Source organism: Oxyura jamaicensis, chromosome 22, assembly GCF_011077185.1.
Source record: "Oxyura jamaicensis isolate SHBP4307 breed ruddy duck chromosome 22, BPBGC_Ojam_1.0, whole genome shotgun sequence".
Taxonomy (NCBI): Eukaryota; Metazoa; Chordata; class Aves; order Anseriformes; family Anatidae; genus Oxyura; species Oxyura jamaicensis.
The window spans coordinates 508,906-528,155 of record NC_048914.1 but is presented as its reverse complement, the minus strand read 5'-3'; the positions used below and the strand labels follow the sequence as shown (position 1 = coordinate 528,155).

The following is a 19,250-nucleotide window of genomic DNA, read 5'->3' as shown; positions in this document are numbered from 1 at the left end:
CTTCAGTTCATCTGTCTGTTTGATAGCTTTCCTCTAGCAAAAACCAATGCCTTTTTATTTTAAAGTAACCTGATCTCGTACTGAGGAGAATGTGGGCAAATTCTTTTTGCATAGAAGCAGAAAAATTACATTAATCTTCTACTTGTAGTTTACCTGCTTCCCCATTAATACAAGAGAAGGTCTATACACTATTCTAGCTATTGTTCTTATTGTTTTAGGACCCTGGGATAGGGAGATTTGGCTACAACAGCCTGCTAGAATTACAGGGACTAGCCTGATTGCAGACGTGTAATTTCACATGCATTTTCCCTGAAGCTCAGTGCTCAGTTATCCTAAAGCCACCTTGTACAATTAGCAGACAAAGGAAAATACACTTTTACTATTTACTATTTTTACTATTTACTATTTACTAACTGTAAAGCACCAGTACAGTGCTCAAAAATTAGTAAAGCTTGATCTGTGACCTGTACTTTGCATTTTTTTCCCTGACAGAAGAGGCTCTTGCTGGTGGAAAAACTATTTAATTGGTCCCATTTACTGTTATTCCAGTTACTGTTATTCCCATGGAACAGGAATAGCAGTAATGTGATGCTTTCAGAGAAGATTGGATACTCCAGATTTCCTACTCTGCTAAAAACAAATGGAAGATGATGTTGATTTTCCGCATTCATGTTTTTCTTACATGTTGTAGGTTGCCCTCTCCCTTGCAGAAAATGTAGTAACTGCTCATCTCCAGCATGAAAGAGTTCTAATCCCTTAAGCAGCAGCATTACAATTATAGTAAAATTATTTTCTTCTCCTAAAAATCTTAGCAAAAATAAGATGAGGAATTCTTGCATCAGCAGCTTTGGGAGCCGAGGCCCATATGTCTTTGCACTGCATTATACATGATAATGCATTATACTTGAACAATACAGGGAAAATAGCATTACTGTCAGAAATCCGCCAAAGGTTTTATTGAACTCTTTTGAGACATATAGGAGACATACTCACTGTTGGTGAAGGAAATCATTATTGGCTAAAAACTTCCAACTAATTCATTCAGAAATTGCAAATGTTGTCAACTTACCACTGTGCTCCTCAGACAACAGAGGATACTGGAGAAGGTTTAGCCCAGATGAAGGACAGATGGTTTTACTTACAGCCAGGAAAGATTGAGTTAATGCCAATCGGAAGAAGTGAATGTCCCAAGGAGTCAGCGAGCACCTTTCTGACCTGTGATTGATTCAGACATGTCTGCTTTTGTTCAGTTGCCCATCACCTTCAGGCTGGGCTTGAACAAATCTTATTCAACTTAGACCAAAATCTTATTCAACTCAGACCAAAATCTTATTCAACTCAGACCATAAGCCTATCAAGAGGCTGAAGCTGGTTCTCAGTATAGCAACCCATTTTCTACACACACACACACACACACACACACACACACACACACACACAAAAAAAAAAAAAAAAAAAAAAAAAAAAAGACACCCTGCAGGGATCTGCAGCTTCCAACAATTTCCTGTTCACTACCTGACCCATGCCAGGGGTCTGCTGCTAGTCTGTCCCACAGAAGAATAAACAGGAGCACTCCAGGAGGCACATGCTCTTTTCATTGCTTTCCTGCCCTGTAAACTGAGACCAGGCAACGTTAACATACACTGCTGTATATTCATTTTCTGTCATAGCAGTACTTTCTGCTACAAAATGGATTCAGGGACACAAAGTGTCCTAAAACCTGGCAACACCAGGCAGGAGACATACCAGATGACCCAAGCATGCCCTTTCCTCATCACTCAGACCCATTTTTTCCATGTTGCTCTATTACCCAAGCTCCACAGTCACTCCTAACGTAGCACCAGGGCCAAGCCACCAACCAGCCTGTAATTGGATAATCTTTATGTCTGTTGTCATCTTACCCACATACACTAAAGCAAACATGCACAAGAAAGTCCTGAAGAGAAAAGTACCATTCACCAGCACAGTCATGAGACATTTAAAGTAATTATAGCTGTCATGGGAGGCCTGCATGAAAAGGAGAAATTTAACTCACTGCATGGCATCTATTGTTAAGCTAGCAGATGAAAACTTCTGTTCACCTTGAACCAGTTTGATGTCTTCTCCAACTTCTGAACATTCATGAAGCCAAAGAATGCCTGAGAGGGATTCGTCTTCTTGGGGAGCCACTCGCACCCTCACTTATTAGTGTTTATTAAACTCTTCCAAATTATTTTGCTTTCTCTTCCTGAAAAGCCTTGCTGGGAAGATAGCAGAATAAGCTTCAGAGAAAAGCTCTGATGCAATTTTTTTTTGTAGACACCAAGGCAGGAAATGTATTCTGTTATTCCTGAAATAAAGCCAGGTCACAGTGGTATGCCAGCTCTTTTCCTTCCCCTTAACTCTCTTTTTACAATGTGTTTTGGAAATCTGGGAGGAGGAGAAAAGGAATCTTTCAAGATACAATCATTTAAAAGAAAGCGATTTGGAATGTTATGGGGAGCAAATGAGGTGTAGGTATTACTCCATGAAGGTGTGGACTTTTATAACCAATTTTAATGCAAAATATCTAGGCAGATCCAGCACAGCACACTCAATTACTGTGGAGGTGGTGAACAGTTGGGTTATTCCCCCATCACTGGCAATAGTCCCCTATTGCCAGCACTCCATGCAAAAGACTCTGTGGAGCAGCAATCTCCATTGTAAAATCATAGTTCAGACATGAAATCTCTAGCACTGCAGTCCTTACAAAATGCAACAATGGGAATGGGGATATAAGTCTGGGTACATGAGGTGTTCTGTTCTGTAGAAGGATTTCCTGTGTGACCCTGTGCACATTATTTCTTTGTGTATCTCATTGTCTGAGCCATGGAGTGGGAATACCTCAACATCCCTTCTCCTTTATCTTCATCAAAATAGGTATTCTGTCCAAACCGTGCACATGCAGCGCTCTGTACTCAGAAGATATAATTCAGGCAGGATCTTTAAGGATCTGTACCATAGATAAACTAAGAATTCCATAAGCACTAAGCCTGACAAGGGCTGGTTTTCTAAGCATTTTTGTCTCAAGGATAAATTTATGTGTTTTTTTTGCTGGTGCCTAATGAGAGTTGAGCTCTTTCTTCAGCCTGCTCCATAGCAGAACACCAGTGGAACATCTTCTCTTAGATATTCTTGTGACCTGTGTGTGCTTTCTGACAATAGATGGAAGGCTTGGGCTGGTGAGAGGTGCAAATATGAGAAACACCAATGCCACATTCTTGCAAAACACCTCAAAGATTATTAAGATAAGGCAGAGTTTATACAGTTGTGATTTAGATGCCTAGCAGAGTATAATGTGACAAGCAAAACCTGCCAAAGTAGGGAGGAAATGTTTCTTGAGAACCAAGTAAATTATCCTCAAAGTGTAACAATGCCTCTGCATTTGAGAAGTGGCCATGCAATTTGGAAATGAGTCTGGTGTTAAGGGAATGGGCTGCAGTAAGGATCTGTGAGGCTGGAGGACAACGTATTTCACCTTGAGGTTTCCTCAGCTGTGAAGTTAGGGGATAAAATCTCTTAGAGGAATTATTATCCCATGTCTTACAGTGCTTTTTTTGTAGGCAAAGCACTCGATAAATGCTAAATTCTGACAAGATTTAGGCATTGCAGAGACAACTGTGAAAATAATTATAAGGGCGGGGAAAAGGGTAAATTGTCCAAACTTTTAAAAATCTGGCCAAATTTAGTTTGAATTCTTACCCTGAGTGGTTCAGACATCCCTAGTGGAGCCTGAATTATCCTTATGTTACCCACAGATGAGGTTCCCTCAGGTCAGGGTCAAAGTATACAGAGCCCAGCATGGACTCCGAGATAAACACATCTTTGTTTTCTGAAATCCAGTAGTTATGAATCTGGATCTTTGACTGTGAAATGTAGCTCTGTCCTGCTTCTTCTTATTTTTTTAAAAAAGAAACTCTAGCTCCATCTAAAGCAGATTTTGGGGATGGAAAGATGCCAAGTTCTGTACAGTCAATTTCCAGCATCCTTAAATGCACTTAGATTTTCCGGGGCTGTTTTTTGTGCTGCTGCTGGGTCAGAGCTGAAGTTCCTTAGGCAGTTCTTCCTCAGGCAAAAACCCCATTGTAGCTAAGTGTAGAAAACTATGGGCAAAACTGAGTCAGGATGTGAGAATTCTGCCCCATTTTATTGGCTCAGTTCTTCTGAATGGGGCAGCTAGGATGCTGGGGATGGGGATGGTATGCCTCTTCCTTCTCATTTTCCTGCTTGCTTCTCATTTTCCCTGACGCCCAAGTTTCCAGTTGCTTTAGTTGAGCTACTCACATACATTGTGAACACATTTGTCAAGTGAGTAGGAAGGACATCACTGGTGTTTTTTGTTTTTATTTTTCTGCTTGTATTGCAAAACCTCCCATGCCCTTCAAAACATGTAAACAGACTCATCCGGAAGAAAGCTTGTGACTCCTTTGTTTTTCAAGTGTTCACTCTTGTCTTTTTGTGCGTGTGGTGCTTCTGTTGTTGTTCTGGCAGAAACACTCCTATCTGAGATTGAAGTGACTTGCAGGGCTTTCAAGGGCTTGTGGGGAAGATTTCCTAAACCTTGGTATTTCCTGTTGTGAGAAGTCCAGTCTGTGCTAAGCTGAAGACAGCGAAAGAGAGAATTGCTGAAGGAAAGTATTTAGATGGCTTGGATTCCATTTTTTGAAAAAAGTCTTCATGGAAAACTTCATGCAGAGATATTAAGTTCTTAGGTTGCAGCAAAGAGCCTCAGCAACTCTAACCAGAGAGAGAAAGAGAGATCAGCTACAAAGGAGAGGGACCTTATATTTATGACTCAATTGTTCACTCTTCCTTTAGATCAGGACAATTTTTGCAGCTGAATTTATGTTTTGTTTTGTTTTTAAATAAAAATGCATTTGTTTGACATGAAAAGCATAGTTTGTCTTGGATTTTTTCCCCCCAGTTTTTTCATTTTCCTACTGGGGAGTTCAATTTCAAAGTATTTTTGGCTTTTTCAGTTTTGGAAAGCTCCTAAGCTTGGGAGTTTCGCCAAATACTGTGAAGAATTAAAGAAAAAAAAAAAAAGGGGGGGGGACCATTTTTCATCTCTCTCCACATTTTTCACAGGAAATACTTCACGTTTCTGATGAACTCTGCTTTTCTGCTTTGCCAATTCACAGCCTGAATTGTAGAAATTAAAGCTAAAGGCACTATGTAGGTCAGAGCGTATGCACAGTTGTTATAGTGCACCATTTTTTACATAGAATATACTTACTAGAACTTTAGCTAGATTGATTTTAAAAACACATAGCAAGATTTTCTTGGTTTGTTAATTGTGCCATATCTGAATGCCATCACGAAGGCCAGAGTCCTAAACACGTTTAAGTTTGTGTTTGGTGATGTCCCTGGGTTTCTGCCTGCTATAGCAGGGGTAGAACACATTCCATTTTGTACAGAATTTGTCTCATTTTTCACACAAGGTCTGACTTTCTGCTGGCATAAGGCCATGAAATCACTGAAGCCACATGGATTTCCATGGGTAGCCATGCCAGCAGAGGCAGAAGTTCATTACAAGAACTAATTCCATTCTTGTAACTTTTCCATTAGTCTTTTCCATCCTATTAACTTGGCCCGCTCGTTGAAAAAAAAACAATAATCTCCCTTTTGGACAGTCACACTAGCGTTGTTCCAAAATGTACTCCTAATTCACCTACACTCAGGATCAAATTTGACTTGCTTGCTTTCTTGCCCTCCTTCACTCCCCCTTCTGTCAAATCTGAAGTGAAATACAATAATTTATCTGTGTACTAGAGGATTATGTCAGCAAGGGGAGCCATGACTCAGTGAACACTCCTCACAGCAACGGCTGGCCCCTCTCTAACCACAGGCAAAGGGGAGAGGATGGCAAAGGGGTAAGTCCCTGCTGCCATCACTCATGGCTAGCATATCAACCAGATTTGCAGCCAAAAGCTCCCAACTCTTGATTATCCTGAATATTATTTTGGCAACGTCCTCAATGATTTTGTAACTTGGGAATAATTTACTTCCCTGAATTTAAAGACAATTAAAATCCCTTTAAATAAAAATATTGCAGAAACACACATTCTTGCTGGAGCTGGATTGTACCTTTCAAGTTGTGGTAGTGTTTATATAATGAAAAAAAAAATTATTTTCATGAGTGTACATCCTCAGGAAAACAAGCAGCGAGAGGATGACATGACCTGTGACTGTTTATCCCTTATCATCTCAGTTCATGTTCCTAACAGTATAACCCCTTCCTTCTGTTTTGTAGGAGGAAGATGATGATGGTCTTCCAAAGAAGAAATGGCCGACAGTAGATGCCTCTTATTATGGTGGTCGAGGAGTTGGTGGCATCAAACGAATGGAGGTAAGTAGGCACCAGTCTATGTATCAGAAAATCTCAGTTTTGAACTGAGCTGTGATATCCTCATGCAATTTACCCTGAAAGAAACATATAGGCACAAACTTCACAGAATCACAGAATCACAGAATAGTCTAGGTTGGAAGAGACCTCCAAGATCACCGAGTCCAACCTCTGACCTAACGCTAACAAATCTTCCACTAAACCATATCCCTAAGCTCTACATCTAAACGTCTTTTAAAGGCCTCCAGGGATGGTGACTCCACCACTTCCCTGGGCAGCCTATTCCAGTGACTAACAACCCATTCAGTAAAGAAGTTCTTCCTAATATCCAACCTAAACCTCCCCTGGCGCAACTTTAGCCCATTCCCCCTCGTCCTGTAATGAGGCACGTGGGAGAATAGACCAAGCGCCACCTCGCTACAGCCTCCCTTCAGGTACCTGTAGAGTGCAATAAGGTCGCCCCTGAGCCTCCTCTTCTCCAGGCTAAACAGTCCCAGCTCCCTCAGCCGCTCCTTGTAAGACTTGTTCTCCAGACCCTTCACCAGCTTTGTAGCCCTTCTCCGGACTCGCTCGAGCACCTCCATGTCCTTCTTGTAGCAAGGGGCCCAAAACTGAACACAGTACTCGAGGTGCGGCCTCACCAGAGCCGAGTACAGGGGGACAATCACTTCCCTGGCCCTGCTGGCCACGCTGTTTCTTATGCAAGCCAGGATGCTGCTGGCCTTCTTGGCCGCCTGAGCACACTGCTGGCTCATATTCAGCCGACTGTCAACCAATACTCCCAGGTCCTTCTCTGCCAAGCAGCTTTCTAACCACACATCTCCCAGCCTGTAGCACTGTTTGGGGTTGTTGTGCCCCAGGTGCAGGACCCGGCACTTGGCCTTGTTGAACTTCATACTGTTGGCCTCGGCCCATTGGTCCAGCCTATCCAGATCCTCCTGCAGAGCCTTCCTACCCTCGAGCAGATCGACACACGCACCTAACTTGGTGTTGTCTGCAAACTTGCTGAGGGTGCACTCGATCCCCTCATCCAGATCATCGATGAAGATGTTAAAGAGGACTGGCCCCAGTACTGAGCCCTGGGGGACTCCACTAGTGACCGGCCTCCAACTGGATTTGACTCCATCAAGACACTGCCAACCAGTGTCTTGAACAGCTCGAAGTCAGCCCTCCGGAAGTCCAGGACAGCGGTTTTACTGATCCTCTTCCTGACTTTGCCAAGTATCGAGAACTCTACCATTTTGTGGTCACTCTGCCCAAGACAGCCCCTGACCAGCACGTCTCCCACCAGTCCTTCTCTGTTAGTGAACAGAAGGTCTAGCGGGGCACCTCCCCTGCTAGGCTCGCCAACCAGCTGCGTCAAGAAGTTATCTTCCACGCTCTCCAGAAACCTCCTGGACTGCTTTCTCTGGGCTGTGTTGTGTTTCCAGGATATGTCTGGGAAGTTGAAGTCCCCCACAAGAACAAGCACTGATGATTTCACAACTTCTGCCAGCTGCCTGTGGAACTCCTCATCTGTCTCCTCATCCTGGTTTGGTGGTCTATAACAGACCCCCACCAGGATGCTTCCCTTGTTGGCCTTTCCGCTGATCCTAACCCATAGCGACTCCACCTTGTCATTCCCAGCCTCAAGTTCGACGACGTCAAAACACTCTCTAATATAGAGAGCCACTCCACCACCCCTTCCGTGCGGCCTGTCCCTTCTGAAGAGCCTATAGCCAGACATTGCAGCACTCCAGTCATGAGAGTGGTCCCACCACGTTTCCGTGATTGCAACCAAGTCATAGCCTGCGTGCTGCACAATGGCTTCCAGCTCCTCCTGCTTGTTGCCCATGTTGCATGCATTAGTGTAAATGCACTTCAGCTGGGCCTTAGCCTTCTCCCCCAGCCTTGCCACTGTTCCCCCTGGCACACCTCCAACAGGCTTTGTTTCATCCCCGCCCCCCTTCTCACCTAGTTTAAAGCCCTCTCAATGAGCCCTGCCAGCTCCTGGGTCAGGATCTGTTTTCCCCTTCCGGACAGTTGGGACCCATCTGTGGCCACCAGGCCAGGTGCCAAGTAGAGCGCCCTGTGGTCAAAGAACCCAAAACTTCTGTGTTGGCACCAGCCTCTGAGCCACATGTTTATCAGGTGGGCTTTTCGTGTCCTCTCTGAACCATTCCCTGCCACTGTAGGAATGGACAAAAGCTTCTTTAAGTTCTCTTCTACATCTGAGCCGAAATCTTTTTTATATAGGAATATTTGAGACAAACAGACTCATTAATATTGGGGCCATCTCTTTCTTCTACTTCAGTAGGATCCAGGTCTGTGCCTGGGATACATGGGCAGTGTTGCCATGCAAATTGCAAGGTAATATTTTTATAGTTTTTCTGAAGCCCTTCCCCCCCTTTGCATTTCTGATTCTCTCTTTTCAGGTGCGCTGGGGAGAAAAGGGTTCCACAGAAGAAGGCGCTAAGTTAGAGAAAGCCAAGAATGCCAGAGTCAAGATGCCAGAACAGGAATATGAATTCCCCGAGCCCAGGAACCTTGTGAGCAATATGCGCAAACCTTCTTCTCCTCGAAAGTGGTACTCTCCAATCAAGGTAAGTCCAGTCCAGTGTTTTACTGCATAAAGTGTTTCCAGGAGATCTGTGTTAAATGGTCTATTTTCACATCCATGGGTAAGACATAGAACTGTCCATAAACCTGTGACCTCAAGGTGCTGGTGGAAAAGCTGTGCATAAGAAAGTCTCACTGAACGTGTGACCAGGGAGATGCTATAGAAAGGAGCCTCATGGGCAATGGGTATTTCCCATCAGGTTGATCTAGTTCAAGGGTCACATTGCTTTCTGAGACCAGAATAAAAAGCTGATCACTTTTAGTGGTGTAGCTAGCTTCTGTAAAGTGCTTACAGACTCCACTGTGCTTCCAAAGGCAGGCCCGTTATTCCAAATTGCATATTCTCTGTGTTGTAGGGAGGAAATAGCATCAGAATGAAATTGCTCTTAAATATCACCAAGGAAAAATGTTCTGACCCGAACAAGGACTGCAGTGCAGCACATGGATATCTGTCAGCTGGCATGGGTCACAGGGCCAGGCCTGCTGCAGGGCAGCATGCTCACCTCACGTGGAGGGGATGCCCTGCAAGAAGGTTTTGGCTGAATTAGAGTGCCTCAGAAGTGAAAATGCAAATTCACGCTGTTATTGGGTCACATGCAATGCAAAGCTGCCTAGCAGTTACCCCCAGGAACTGAGAAGTATCTCCTTCTCTGCTGTCTGTCCCAAGGGCAGGCAGCTGTTCTTCAGCTTGGCTTCCCTCATGTGAATGGTTGTCAGTGTACAAAACTGAAACAAGCAAGCAACTGAATAATTCACTGATGCAAAACCCTTTGTCACACATGTGAGTGCTCCTCCTGGATTAAGAGAAACAAACCACACACAACAGATACTGGTGGCATCATCCAAAATGTGGTATGAAGACACTCCAACATGAGAAAGTTAATCTTTTTCATTCAAGATAAGTTAAGCTGTCCTCAGCAAACAATTTTCAAGAAGTTGCACCTGTGTAATAAAAAATAAAAAATCCCACACATTTTTCAGGGTTATCCTTTTTGGGAAATGCTAAAACTCTTCTCATGTCTTTTCAGATTGTGGTATTTGCAGCAGCACTGTAGTATCAGAAAAGACTGAAAATGCATAGTTCATACCCCTGTGCAATCCTGGCACCACTGGAGCCTGGATCTCATTGTGAAGAGTGGAGGGTTAGAAACCTTCTGGTTAGGGTTAGAAATCCTCTACATGCAATTTGTTAAACCGCCTAGTGTTTAACTTACCTTAAATTTTATGCTAAATGGGGAAGTCCCTCACTGCTGGAAAACAGAGTTTTTATTCTCCTGTCTTCTTCCTCTCTAGAAGCAGCCAACCTAGCCAAACATATTCTACCAGCTATGTTATTGAGATGCAGGTATATTTCAATGCAATACACTCAGGTTTCCTTGCATTGTTTCTTGTTACTGATCAGCTCTGAGCAGTGCCCATAGGAATTCGGGCAGGTCACGTGTTTTGGCTTTCCTCAGACATTGATTTTACAGCTGGTTCAAATCCAGCAATGGAAATGGCAAGGATGCACAAGGGAGTATTAGTGGTTTCCGGATACAGAAATGCAAGCCTCTTTGAAAATTTGGTTCAATGCCCTCTCTCTTCCCCCCCCCCCCTTAAAGATTATCATCTAATAAACATATCCTACCAACAAGTCATTTGCAATTGTGTTATAATGATTTCAGCATGTGTTCATGAAGGTTATTCATTCCCACAGTGGGACAGGTTACAGTCAACTTTTTTTCAGTTCAGAGTTGGGAATGCAGTAAGCACCATCCCACGTAGCTGCTCCTTTGTTTCTAAATGTATTGTGTTGTAATTTACATTACTGCAGCGTTTTCATAAAACACACTACTCCCATCTGGGAGATTTTCACTCGTACGATGTGCTCATGGAAATGACCTCATACAGCTGAGACATGCAGCTCAGTTGCTTTTTGTGTGCTGCAGTCAAAAGAAGGTTTCACAGCACAGAAAGCTGTACTCTAACCACTTAGGAGTTAATAGAAGCACCAGTATTAGCACAAAGAACGTTGAATCTGTGTGCACTTGCAGATGGAATCCATGTGGGCACAGCTACTGTTAGCTGAGAGCTGGGTCCTTTCCCATAGGAGATACTGATGAGTTTCTCTTGTCTTTCTTCATCAGTTCATGCTGTTGGATTACAGCCTCAGGAGATCTTCAGTTTATTTTCAGAGTTTATTCTGCATGGTAGGAAGTCAGTTCTGAACAGAGGAGTCATGTTTATTGCAGATCCGTGTCCCAGCTGGAATTTCTCCAAAGTTCAAAAGAGACTTGGAGAAAAGATTCAATGTACATTGGTTTTGAGTTCAGTTCTAATTATGACTAGGAACAGCTTTTGCTTCATAACAGCAATCATTTGATTATTAGGGGCCTAAGTGTATTAGAAGTATCTCATGGGTGATAGAATCATAGACTCATAGAATATCCCGAGTTGGAAGGGACCCACAAGGATCACAGAGTCCAACTCCTGGCTCCACATAGGCGAACCCCAAAATTCAGACCATATGACTAAGAGCACAGTCCAAACACTTCTTGAACTCCGACAGGCTTGGTGCCGTGATTACGTCCCTGGTGAGCCTGTTCCAGTGCACAACAACCCTCTCAGTGAAAAACCTCTTCCTGATATCCAGCCTGAACCTCCCGTCACAGCTTGACTCCATTCCTTGGGTCCTATTACTGGTCACTAAAGAGAATAGATCCACTCCCTCTCGTGAGGAAGCTATAGGCCGTGATGAGGTCTCCCCTCAGCCTCCTCTTTTCCAGGCTGAACAGGCCTAGTGACCTCAGCCGCTCCTCTAGTTCCCCTCTAGGCCCTTCACCATCTTAGCAGCCCTTCTCTGGACACTCTCCAACAGTTTCACGTCCTTTTTGTGCTGTGGTGCCCAGAACTGCACACAGTACTTGAGGTGAGGCTGCACCAGTGCAGAGTAGAGCAGGACAATCACTTCCCTCAACCAACTAACAGTGACGTGCTTGATGCACCCCTGGATACGGTTGGCCCTCCTTGCTGCCAGGGCATACTGCTGGCTTGTGATATATGTTCTTAGTTCCTTTAGAAAAATCTCTCCTTTGTACCATTCAAACTGTATAGTATAGTATAAGGACAGGTCCTATCCAAGACCCCATATCCAAATACTCCCTAACTTTGGCATGTTCCACATCTGGATAGTGTTCAGCAGCCTGAATCTGTCTGTGGATGAGGTTTTACCTAATTATTAATTGCCACCACACCCCTTATTGAACTGCACCCAAACAGGCTGTGTATGCATACTGGATAACTATATCCAACACTTACCCCACGTACAACTGTGAGCACTCAACAAAAACAGAAGGGATCATTTCTCTGAAGCAGAGATCCTGCAATTGCTCTCTCTGTGCAGTAAGGAACTTGCAAAATTGGCATAAACTCATCAGTACTCTTGGCAGAAGCTTCTGTCTAGAAGATGTGAGCATATGAAGATGAATTTGCATTGTGTTATGCAGGGAAGCTATCGCAGAGTTGTAAGAAGCAGGGGGAGGTGAGGAGGAACAGCCTATTAGGTCATTGGGTCTGCACTCTCAGCCAAAGCAGCACTGCTAGCTTGGGTCTGTCCTTCACTGCTTTTTCCAGTCTGGTTTTTAAAATAACAGAGGCTTCCACTGCTGCTCAGGGGGAAATGTTTCCCAGATTACCAGACCTCACCCGTAGGAAATGTCTCCTGATACTCAGCTTAAATTTTCCCTCATCCCCATGCTCCATGTGTTCTCAGCTTCTTTGGTTAGAACAGACGTTAAATTTCCACCCATTCCACTGAACTGTTTGAAACATCTCTTTTGAAGGTAGATAAATATGCATGTAACAACCTATAAAGAAAAAAGAAAAAAGAAAAGAAAAGAAAAGAAAAGAAAAGAAAAGAAAAGAAAAGAAAAGAAAAGAAAAGAAAAGAAAAGAAAAGAAAAGAAAAGAAAAGAAAAGAAAAGAAAAGAAAAGAAAGGAAAAAGAAAGAAAGAAAGAGAAAGAAAGAAAGAAAGAAAGAAAGAAAGAAAGAAAGAAAGAAAGAAAGAAAGAAAGAAAGAAAGAAAGATAGATCTTGGTAAAGGAGCAGTGCAAGGAATTAAATCTGAGGAGCAGTGAACCAAGGTAGCTTGAATCTGACAAAGAGACAGGAAATAGACATTTTTGGGCCAGTCATCTTGCTGGCCAACAGGCCTCCTTTTCTCCACACAGCACAAGTGCCAGCCTTACTTGGAGTGTTCAGCCTTTTGCCAGTTTGTCTGATGGAGTTTTTCTTCCCTTTACATCCAATCTCCAGGGTAGCATCCATATGGTAGGTAGACAGCTGTTAACACAGTGGATAGATTGCTGCTTGAAATGCTCTAGGGCCAAATACACAAATACTGCCAAATACAGTTGCTAACACTTAACAGATTGTTATTATTATTGTTACTGTTAATGTTATTCTTATTTGCTGAAGTTACTTCTTATCACAATGCCAACTGTATTTATTTTTTTAGAATATAATTTCACCAGTTTGAAAAGTCAGTGCAAATAAACCAAGGAGCAAGACAAGTCTAAAAATTTCTCATGAACCTTGCCAAATCCTCAGTTCATCTGACAGAGGGAGGGACAGCACGAAACATAGATGCAAATGAAGGATCATAAAGGACTGTGCCATTTGTCTTAACTTGGTTCAGGATATGCTCCCTGCTACAGCCAGCCACACGGCTGTCTATGCTTTGGTTTGGTTACTAGCTTTCATTTAACCCTTATTTCTACCTCAGGTTCTATGTCTACCTGTTCTCTCCTCAGAACATTTATAGTACTCAGATGACTTCAAAAAGGCCACTAGCAGTCTCTACACAACTATACATGAAGGATCATGAGACAAGGCTCAATTCACTGCTCATTCATGAAAACTCACCTACCTCAAGTCTGGGGTTGAAGCAACAACTGGTCCTGCCAAAAAGAAACCTCAGGTTTAAGTTGCCTCCTAAATTGAGGCAACTTAATATTGTGTCCCTGGCACATTTTTCTAGCCTTTGTCTTGAGGCCTGTGGGCAGCTTGCATTTATAGGCAGCTTACAAAACTGCCTCTGACTGACAACATACCAGGTCTCAAGAGCTATCTATGTATCAGGTCATTCCCTAGACTGGGGTCAATACAGTGCTGACCTAACCATTAATTCAGGAAGAGACTGCATTTGTTTTCAGGCAGTGGCTGAAACTATGCCTTCTTTCATTTCTCATCTACATCTGCCATTGTTTCTACTTTCTGGACTTCATATCTAGTAGGACCCAAGGCTTTATTTGCCTCCAGACCTTTTTTTTCTTTTTGTCTCCAAGTTACTTTGTGCTTCAGTTGCAAAGTAGTTCCCAAACAGAATGTGACCCAAGTTGGAGCTCTTGTCTTTTCCCAAGAAAGCTCAGTAGACTGATGGAAATTAGGACTGTGGGGTAAGAAATACTTTTTTATTCCATGGAAAGTTGCAATTTTCCCTCTAGTTTCTTAAAGGAAAAATTACCAAAAAAGGTACATATTTCTTCAGTTGTCAGAGGGGGCAGGAGATTAAAAGCTTCAATGAGCTCTGATGTCGGAGGAAAGATGCGTTCAGAGGGATTGTTTTCAGATGGAGGGATGGATTCAGATGGATTCAGAGACAAGGATGGCTTCCCTCAGGTCAAAGAGGCTGTGCTGTCAGAATGCAGGACTCTGACAGAGGAGTTTCTTGGTTCTTCCTCTGAGAATTACAGAGTTTCCTGGCTCCTGCCAGGAAAGACTTAGGAAGTCTTTTTCCCAGTGTCCTATGGAAACAAGATCTATGCAGTCATTCTGTCTGTCTGTCTGTCTCCACCCATGAATCCCTCCAGTTCCCAAGTAAGCTCTGAACCATTGGCTCAACACGGTGGTTGAGGAATATAGGTCTCAGAGAGGATTACAGCCCTAGCATTTTCTTGAACAGGGAAGAGAAAGTTGCCATATATACCCCTGTGAAAGGAAGAGTGTGCTTTGAGTGCATAGATTCTTTAATTAGATACTGGAGAACCACTGTCACAGAGAGACCTTATAAATACCCTGACTGTCAGGAGGTCTTACCTTCACAAACGCTGAACTCCAGTATCAGCCAAAAGACCCAAGCTCTCAGGTAAGTGAGCTTCTGTGTTTTGATACATAAAATTATTTGTAATATGTCACAGTGGCCACTTAGGACTGGAGGTCAGCCTCTCGGCCAGAGGATATACCTAGTACAGGCACAGCAAATGGTTAAGGAAAAAACGTGCATGTTTAAGCTGCAGTTTGCACAGCTCACTTGTTCTTATACTGAAGATAACACTTCATGTCATTTGATTGCAGGGAAAATTGGATGCTCTCTGGGTCTTGCTGCGGAAAGGTTATGACCGTGTATCTGTGATGCGCCCACAGCCAGGAGACAAGGTACTGTGCCTTAAGACATTTCTTGGGAAAAATAAAATCCAACTAAAACTTCTGTCTGCCTTTAAAAGTGTTACCTAAGTGTTGTGAATAGTTTTCCATGATGAGGCAGATAATCATGACAGCTCAGAAACAAATATTCAGTCATGTTTTATCAGCTTTGCTTGTAACTTGCAGTTCATGCAGTTTCAGACCGATACATTTTCAAGTGTAAAAAATGTCTTTTTGCAATGACAGTAATACCTATCTAGGGGCCCAGTACAGACTTACTTTGAGATGTATAATAAATTCTAATAAATAGTAAGGGATATTTCTGCATATTTTCATTCATTAGAATCTTAAATTCTGGAGTGAAACTATAAATCTATATATATTTCTACATAAATTTAAACTTCATGGGCAATTTTATAGAGCAAGGTCTACAGAAGGAGAATTGGACTGTTGAATGAGAAGAATGAAATGTTCTCATGTATTTCCCGTAAAAAACAGGCTCATGCAAATTTCCATACATTAGTACATGCTTTTGGGTGGAAACAGAAGCCATTGAATAGAATGGACTAATGTCACTTTATGGGGATGATACTCTTTACAACAGCAAGGTACTACAGAGCTACCTCTCATCTCCACAGTATTAATCTCCTCCTTTTCATTGCCTATGTGCTTCCGAAATCATTCCAGTATGAAGAGATCCCCAGCTATCTCTAGAGGTACCTGGCTGGGCAGTAACATGGGCAGCACGTGCTCAGTGCTGTGGTGAGCTCCAAACACTCTGCAGACTTGCAGGGATGTTTGGCTGGGAAGGGAGAGCCTGAGCATCACAAACTCTACATGTGCTCAGGGTGCGCAGCAGGTCTGGAAATCCCAATGGTAACCATAAAACATCCCTCAGCTCCTTGGAATTTAGATTGCCACTTGCCCAGGGCTGTGCCCCCATGCAATTTTTACTGTTTCCAATGTTCGAGATTCAGTATCCCTGAGCCTAAAATTTGATCACCCTCACGGTGAAATATGCCTAGTACATTAATGTCATACCTGGTCATTTTACATACCTCTGACATGAATGGACAAAGGAGGTTGGAGTTGCTTCAGTTGGATCAAATCATGAGTAACTGGGTAGCACTGTGAAGGTTTCAGGAAATCCAGCTGGACATGAAATGACAAGATAATTTTTTGGTGGAGAATCATAGTCCTGTAACATTTTGCTCCCTGCAAGGTTTGCCATTGAATGCAAGACCAGTAAGCCTTTGTGAATAAAAAAAAATGTAACCACAGAAATCACAGAATGGTCGAGGTTGGAAGGGACCTCTGAAGATCAACTAGTCCAACCCTCCTGCCTGCAGGATCACCTAGAGCACATTACGCAGGATGGCATCCAGGCAGGTTTTGAAAGTCTCCAGAGAAGGAGACTCCACAACCTCTCTGGGCAGCCTGTCCCAGTGCTCTGTCACCCTCCCAGTAAAGAAGTGCCCCCTCATACTCAGCCAGAACCTCCTGTGCTTCAGTTTGTGCCCATTGCCTCTCATCCTGTCGCTAGGCACAACTGAAAAGAGACCAGTTCCGTCCTCTTAACACCCTCCCCTCAGATATTTATATACATTGATGAGGTCTCCCCACAGCCTTCTCTTTTCCAGGCTAAACAGGCCCAGTTCTCTCAGCCTGTCCTCATACAACAGGTGCTCCAGTCCTCTAATCATCTTCATAGCTCTCCTCTGGACTCACTCCAGCAGTTCCATGTCCCTCTGGTATTGGGGAGCCCACAACTGGACACAATACTCCAGATGTGGCCTCACCAGTTCTGAGTAGAGGGGGAGGATCACCTCCCTTGACCTGCTGGTAACTCTGTTGTGAATGCACTCCCTGGATCCCATTGGCCTTCTTGGCCACAAGGGCACATTGCTGCCTCCTTCCCGGTCAGACTGCTGTCCACCAGGACTGCCAGGTCCCTCTCTGCAGAGCTGCTCTCCAGCAAGTCATCCCCCAGCCTGTGCTGGTGCTTGGGGTTACTCCTCCCCAGGTGCAGGACCCTGCATTTGCCCTTGTCAGACTTCATGGGGCTCCTCTTGGCCCAACCCTCTAGCCTGCCTAGGTCCCTCTGAATGGCAGCACAACCCCCTGGGGTTCCAGCCACTCCTCCCAGCTTTGTGTCGTCAGCAAACTTGCTGAGGGTGCACTCCGTTCCATTGTCCAGGTCGCTGAAGTAACATTTTCTTCCTTCAAGGGGAAAATTTGCTGAAGTATCTTCACTTAGTGTGAAACTGATTTCTGAGAGAAAAGTTCATAATATATACTTTGCTAATACCTAGCAACTTTTGTTTCCCACAGAAATTAGGGTTTGAAGAATGCCACTTGTAAGAATAATTTTTCTTTTACTTGAAGAGTTAAAATTATCTTATGTGAAAGATGCCACTTCATTTATACTAGGGAAAATCCAGAGCAGTTAAACTGAAGCTGATAAAGTTAGCAGCAATATATGACAGCAAGCACCCTCCCTTTTGGTGATGTCGCACTTAGACATGCAGTTCTGTTTCCTGTCAGCATAAGTACCAGCAGAATTAGCTCGTATATGTGTTACATGATCCGGACTCAAATTAAGCTCTTTATGATTCTGCTATGCTGTAAAGGGTCTCTGATTTGGGTGCAAATGTAATTTAGTGTGAAGGAGAAACTGGCTGAAAATGCACGGAGGCCTCTAGCTGGGTGCATTTAAAAATGTATTTTTCTGTCAAATAACTCCTGGAAGACTGGGAAATGTTTGGGCACTTCCATGTGTAGGTATAAGGAGCTTCTCTGGCTTTTTGTGAGGTTAGACAGCCCTTTTCTCTCATGTAAACAAAACTATGTGCCTGAGTGTTGGTCTTCTCTGAATAAACATACATGATCATCTTGATGGTTTAATCACTTTCAGATTTCAGTGAGCAGTTAGTGTTTATTCCCTTGTAATAGTGATGTAACAGCCAGGTGATGTCACCACCAGCGAAGCAGGCAACAGCAATCTGAGAAAACAGTAAAATGGCAAAATGGCAGTGCCATTCAGTAGTTTACACAGCTGAAATGACAGAATTAGGTAGCATCAGGAATTATTATTTTTTTAAATATTATTTTTGTTTGTTTGTTTCCTTATTTTGGATTTAAAGCAGGGAGAAGAATCTAGCTTTCAAGCACTGGGTTTGGCCTTGAGATCTCTGAGTCATCTCTCATCTTGCCATAGATATTCTCTGTGATTTGGGTGCTGGTTTTGGCTCTCATATCTAACTTTTTTCTGTGTAGACATAGAAGGTCATTTTAGCTTTACGATACCTAGCGGCTTCTGTGCAAGAGACTGGGAAGTGATTGCTTTCAACTGAACAAACTCTAACTATGACTGTGCTTTGGAAGAAAAATTAGTCAAAAAGAAAAGCAAAAGGTTGCAAAAATAGCAAAATGTTGCAAAAATAGACGTTAAATTTGCACCACACAAAATGAGGGGAGTCTAACACCTCTTTAATCCTAGCCAATCTCACTCTATTCTTCTCAGGGCCACTGTTTTTCTAAGACAAATTTAAGTCCATGTCCAAGCCCAATGATACAAAGGCTGCATGATTCAGGCTACCTTAAGGCTAGTGGCTACTGCCTGGCCAGCAAACATCAAATATTATCTCATAAAACATATTACTGTTTCGGTGTGGTTGGAAATGTAGCGGGAAGGTTAGTACTGAATTGATGGAGACAGAAGCATGGAATCATCTGCCAGTGTCAACTACAGCTGTCAGTGCCTTGAATGAAGATAGCTTGGAGTTGTGTGAATGGTTTGCTTTCCTTGAAAAAACAAACAAACAAACAAAACACAAACCAACCAACCAACCAACCAAAAAAAAAAAAAAAAAAAAAAAAAAAAAA

General features: G+C 43.1%; 1 protein-coding gene across 1 annotated transcript in view; it reads left to right on the top strand.

Annotated features, from left to right (window-relative positions):
- Positions 1-19,250, top strand: part of ANTXR1 (ANTXR cell adhesion molecule 1) — a 131,872-nt gene that overhangs the window by 84,839 nt on the left and 27,783 nt on the right. The window contains exons 15-17 of the mRNA XM_035345052.1: positions 6,272-6,367; positions 8,779-8,946; positions 15,297-15,377. Coding sequence (XP_035200943.1) covers positions 6,272-6,367; positions 8,779-8,946; positions 15,297-15,377 — 345 coding nt within the window. The remainder of the gene's footprint in view (positions 1-6,271; positions 6,368-8,778; positions 8,947-15,296; positions 15,378-19,250) is intronic.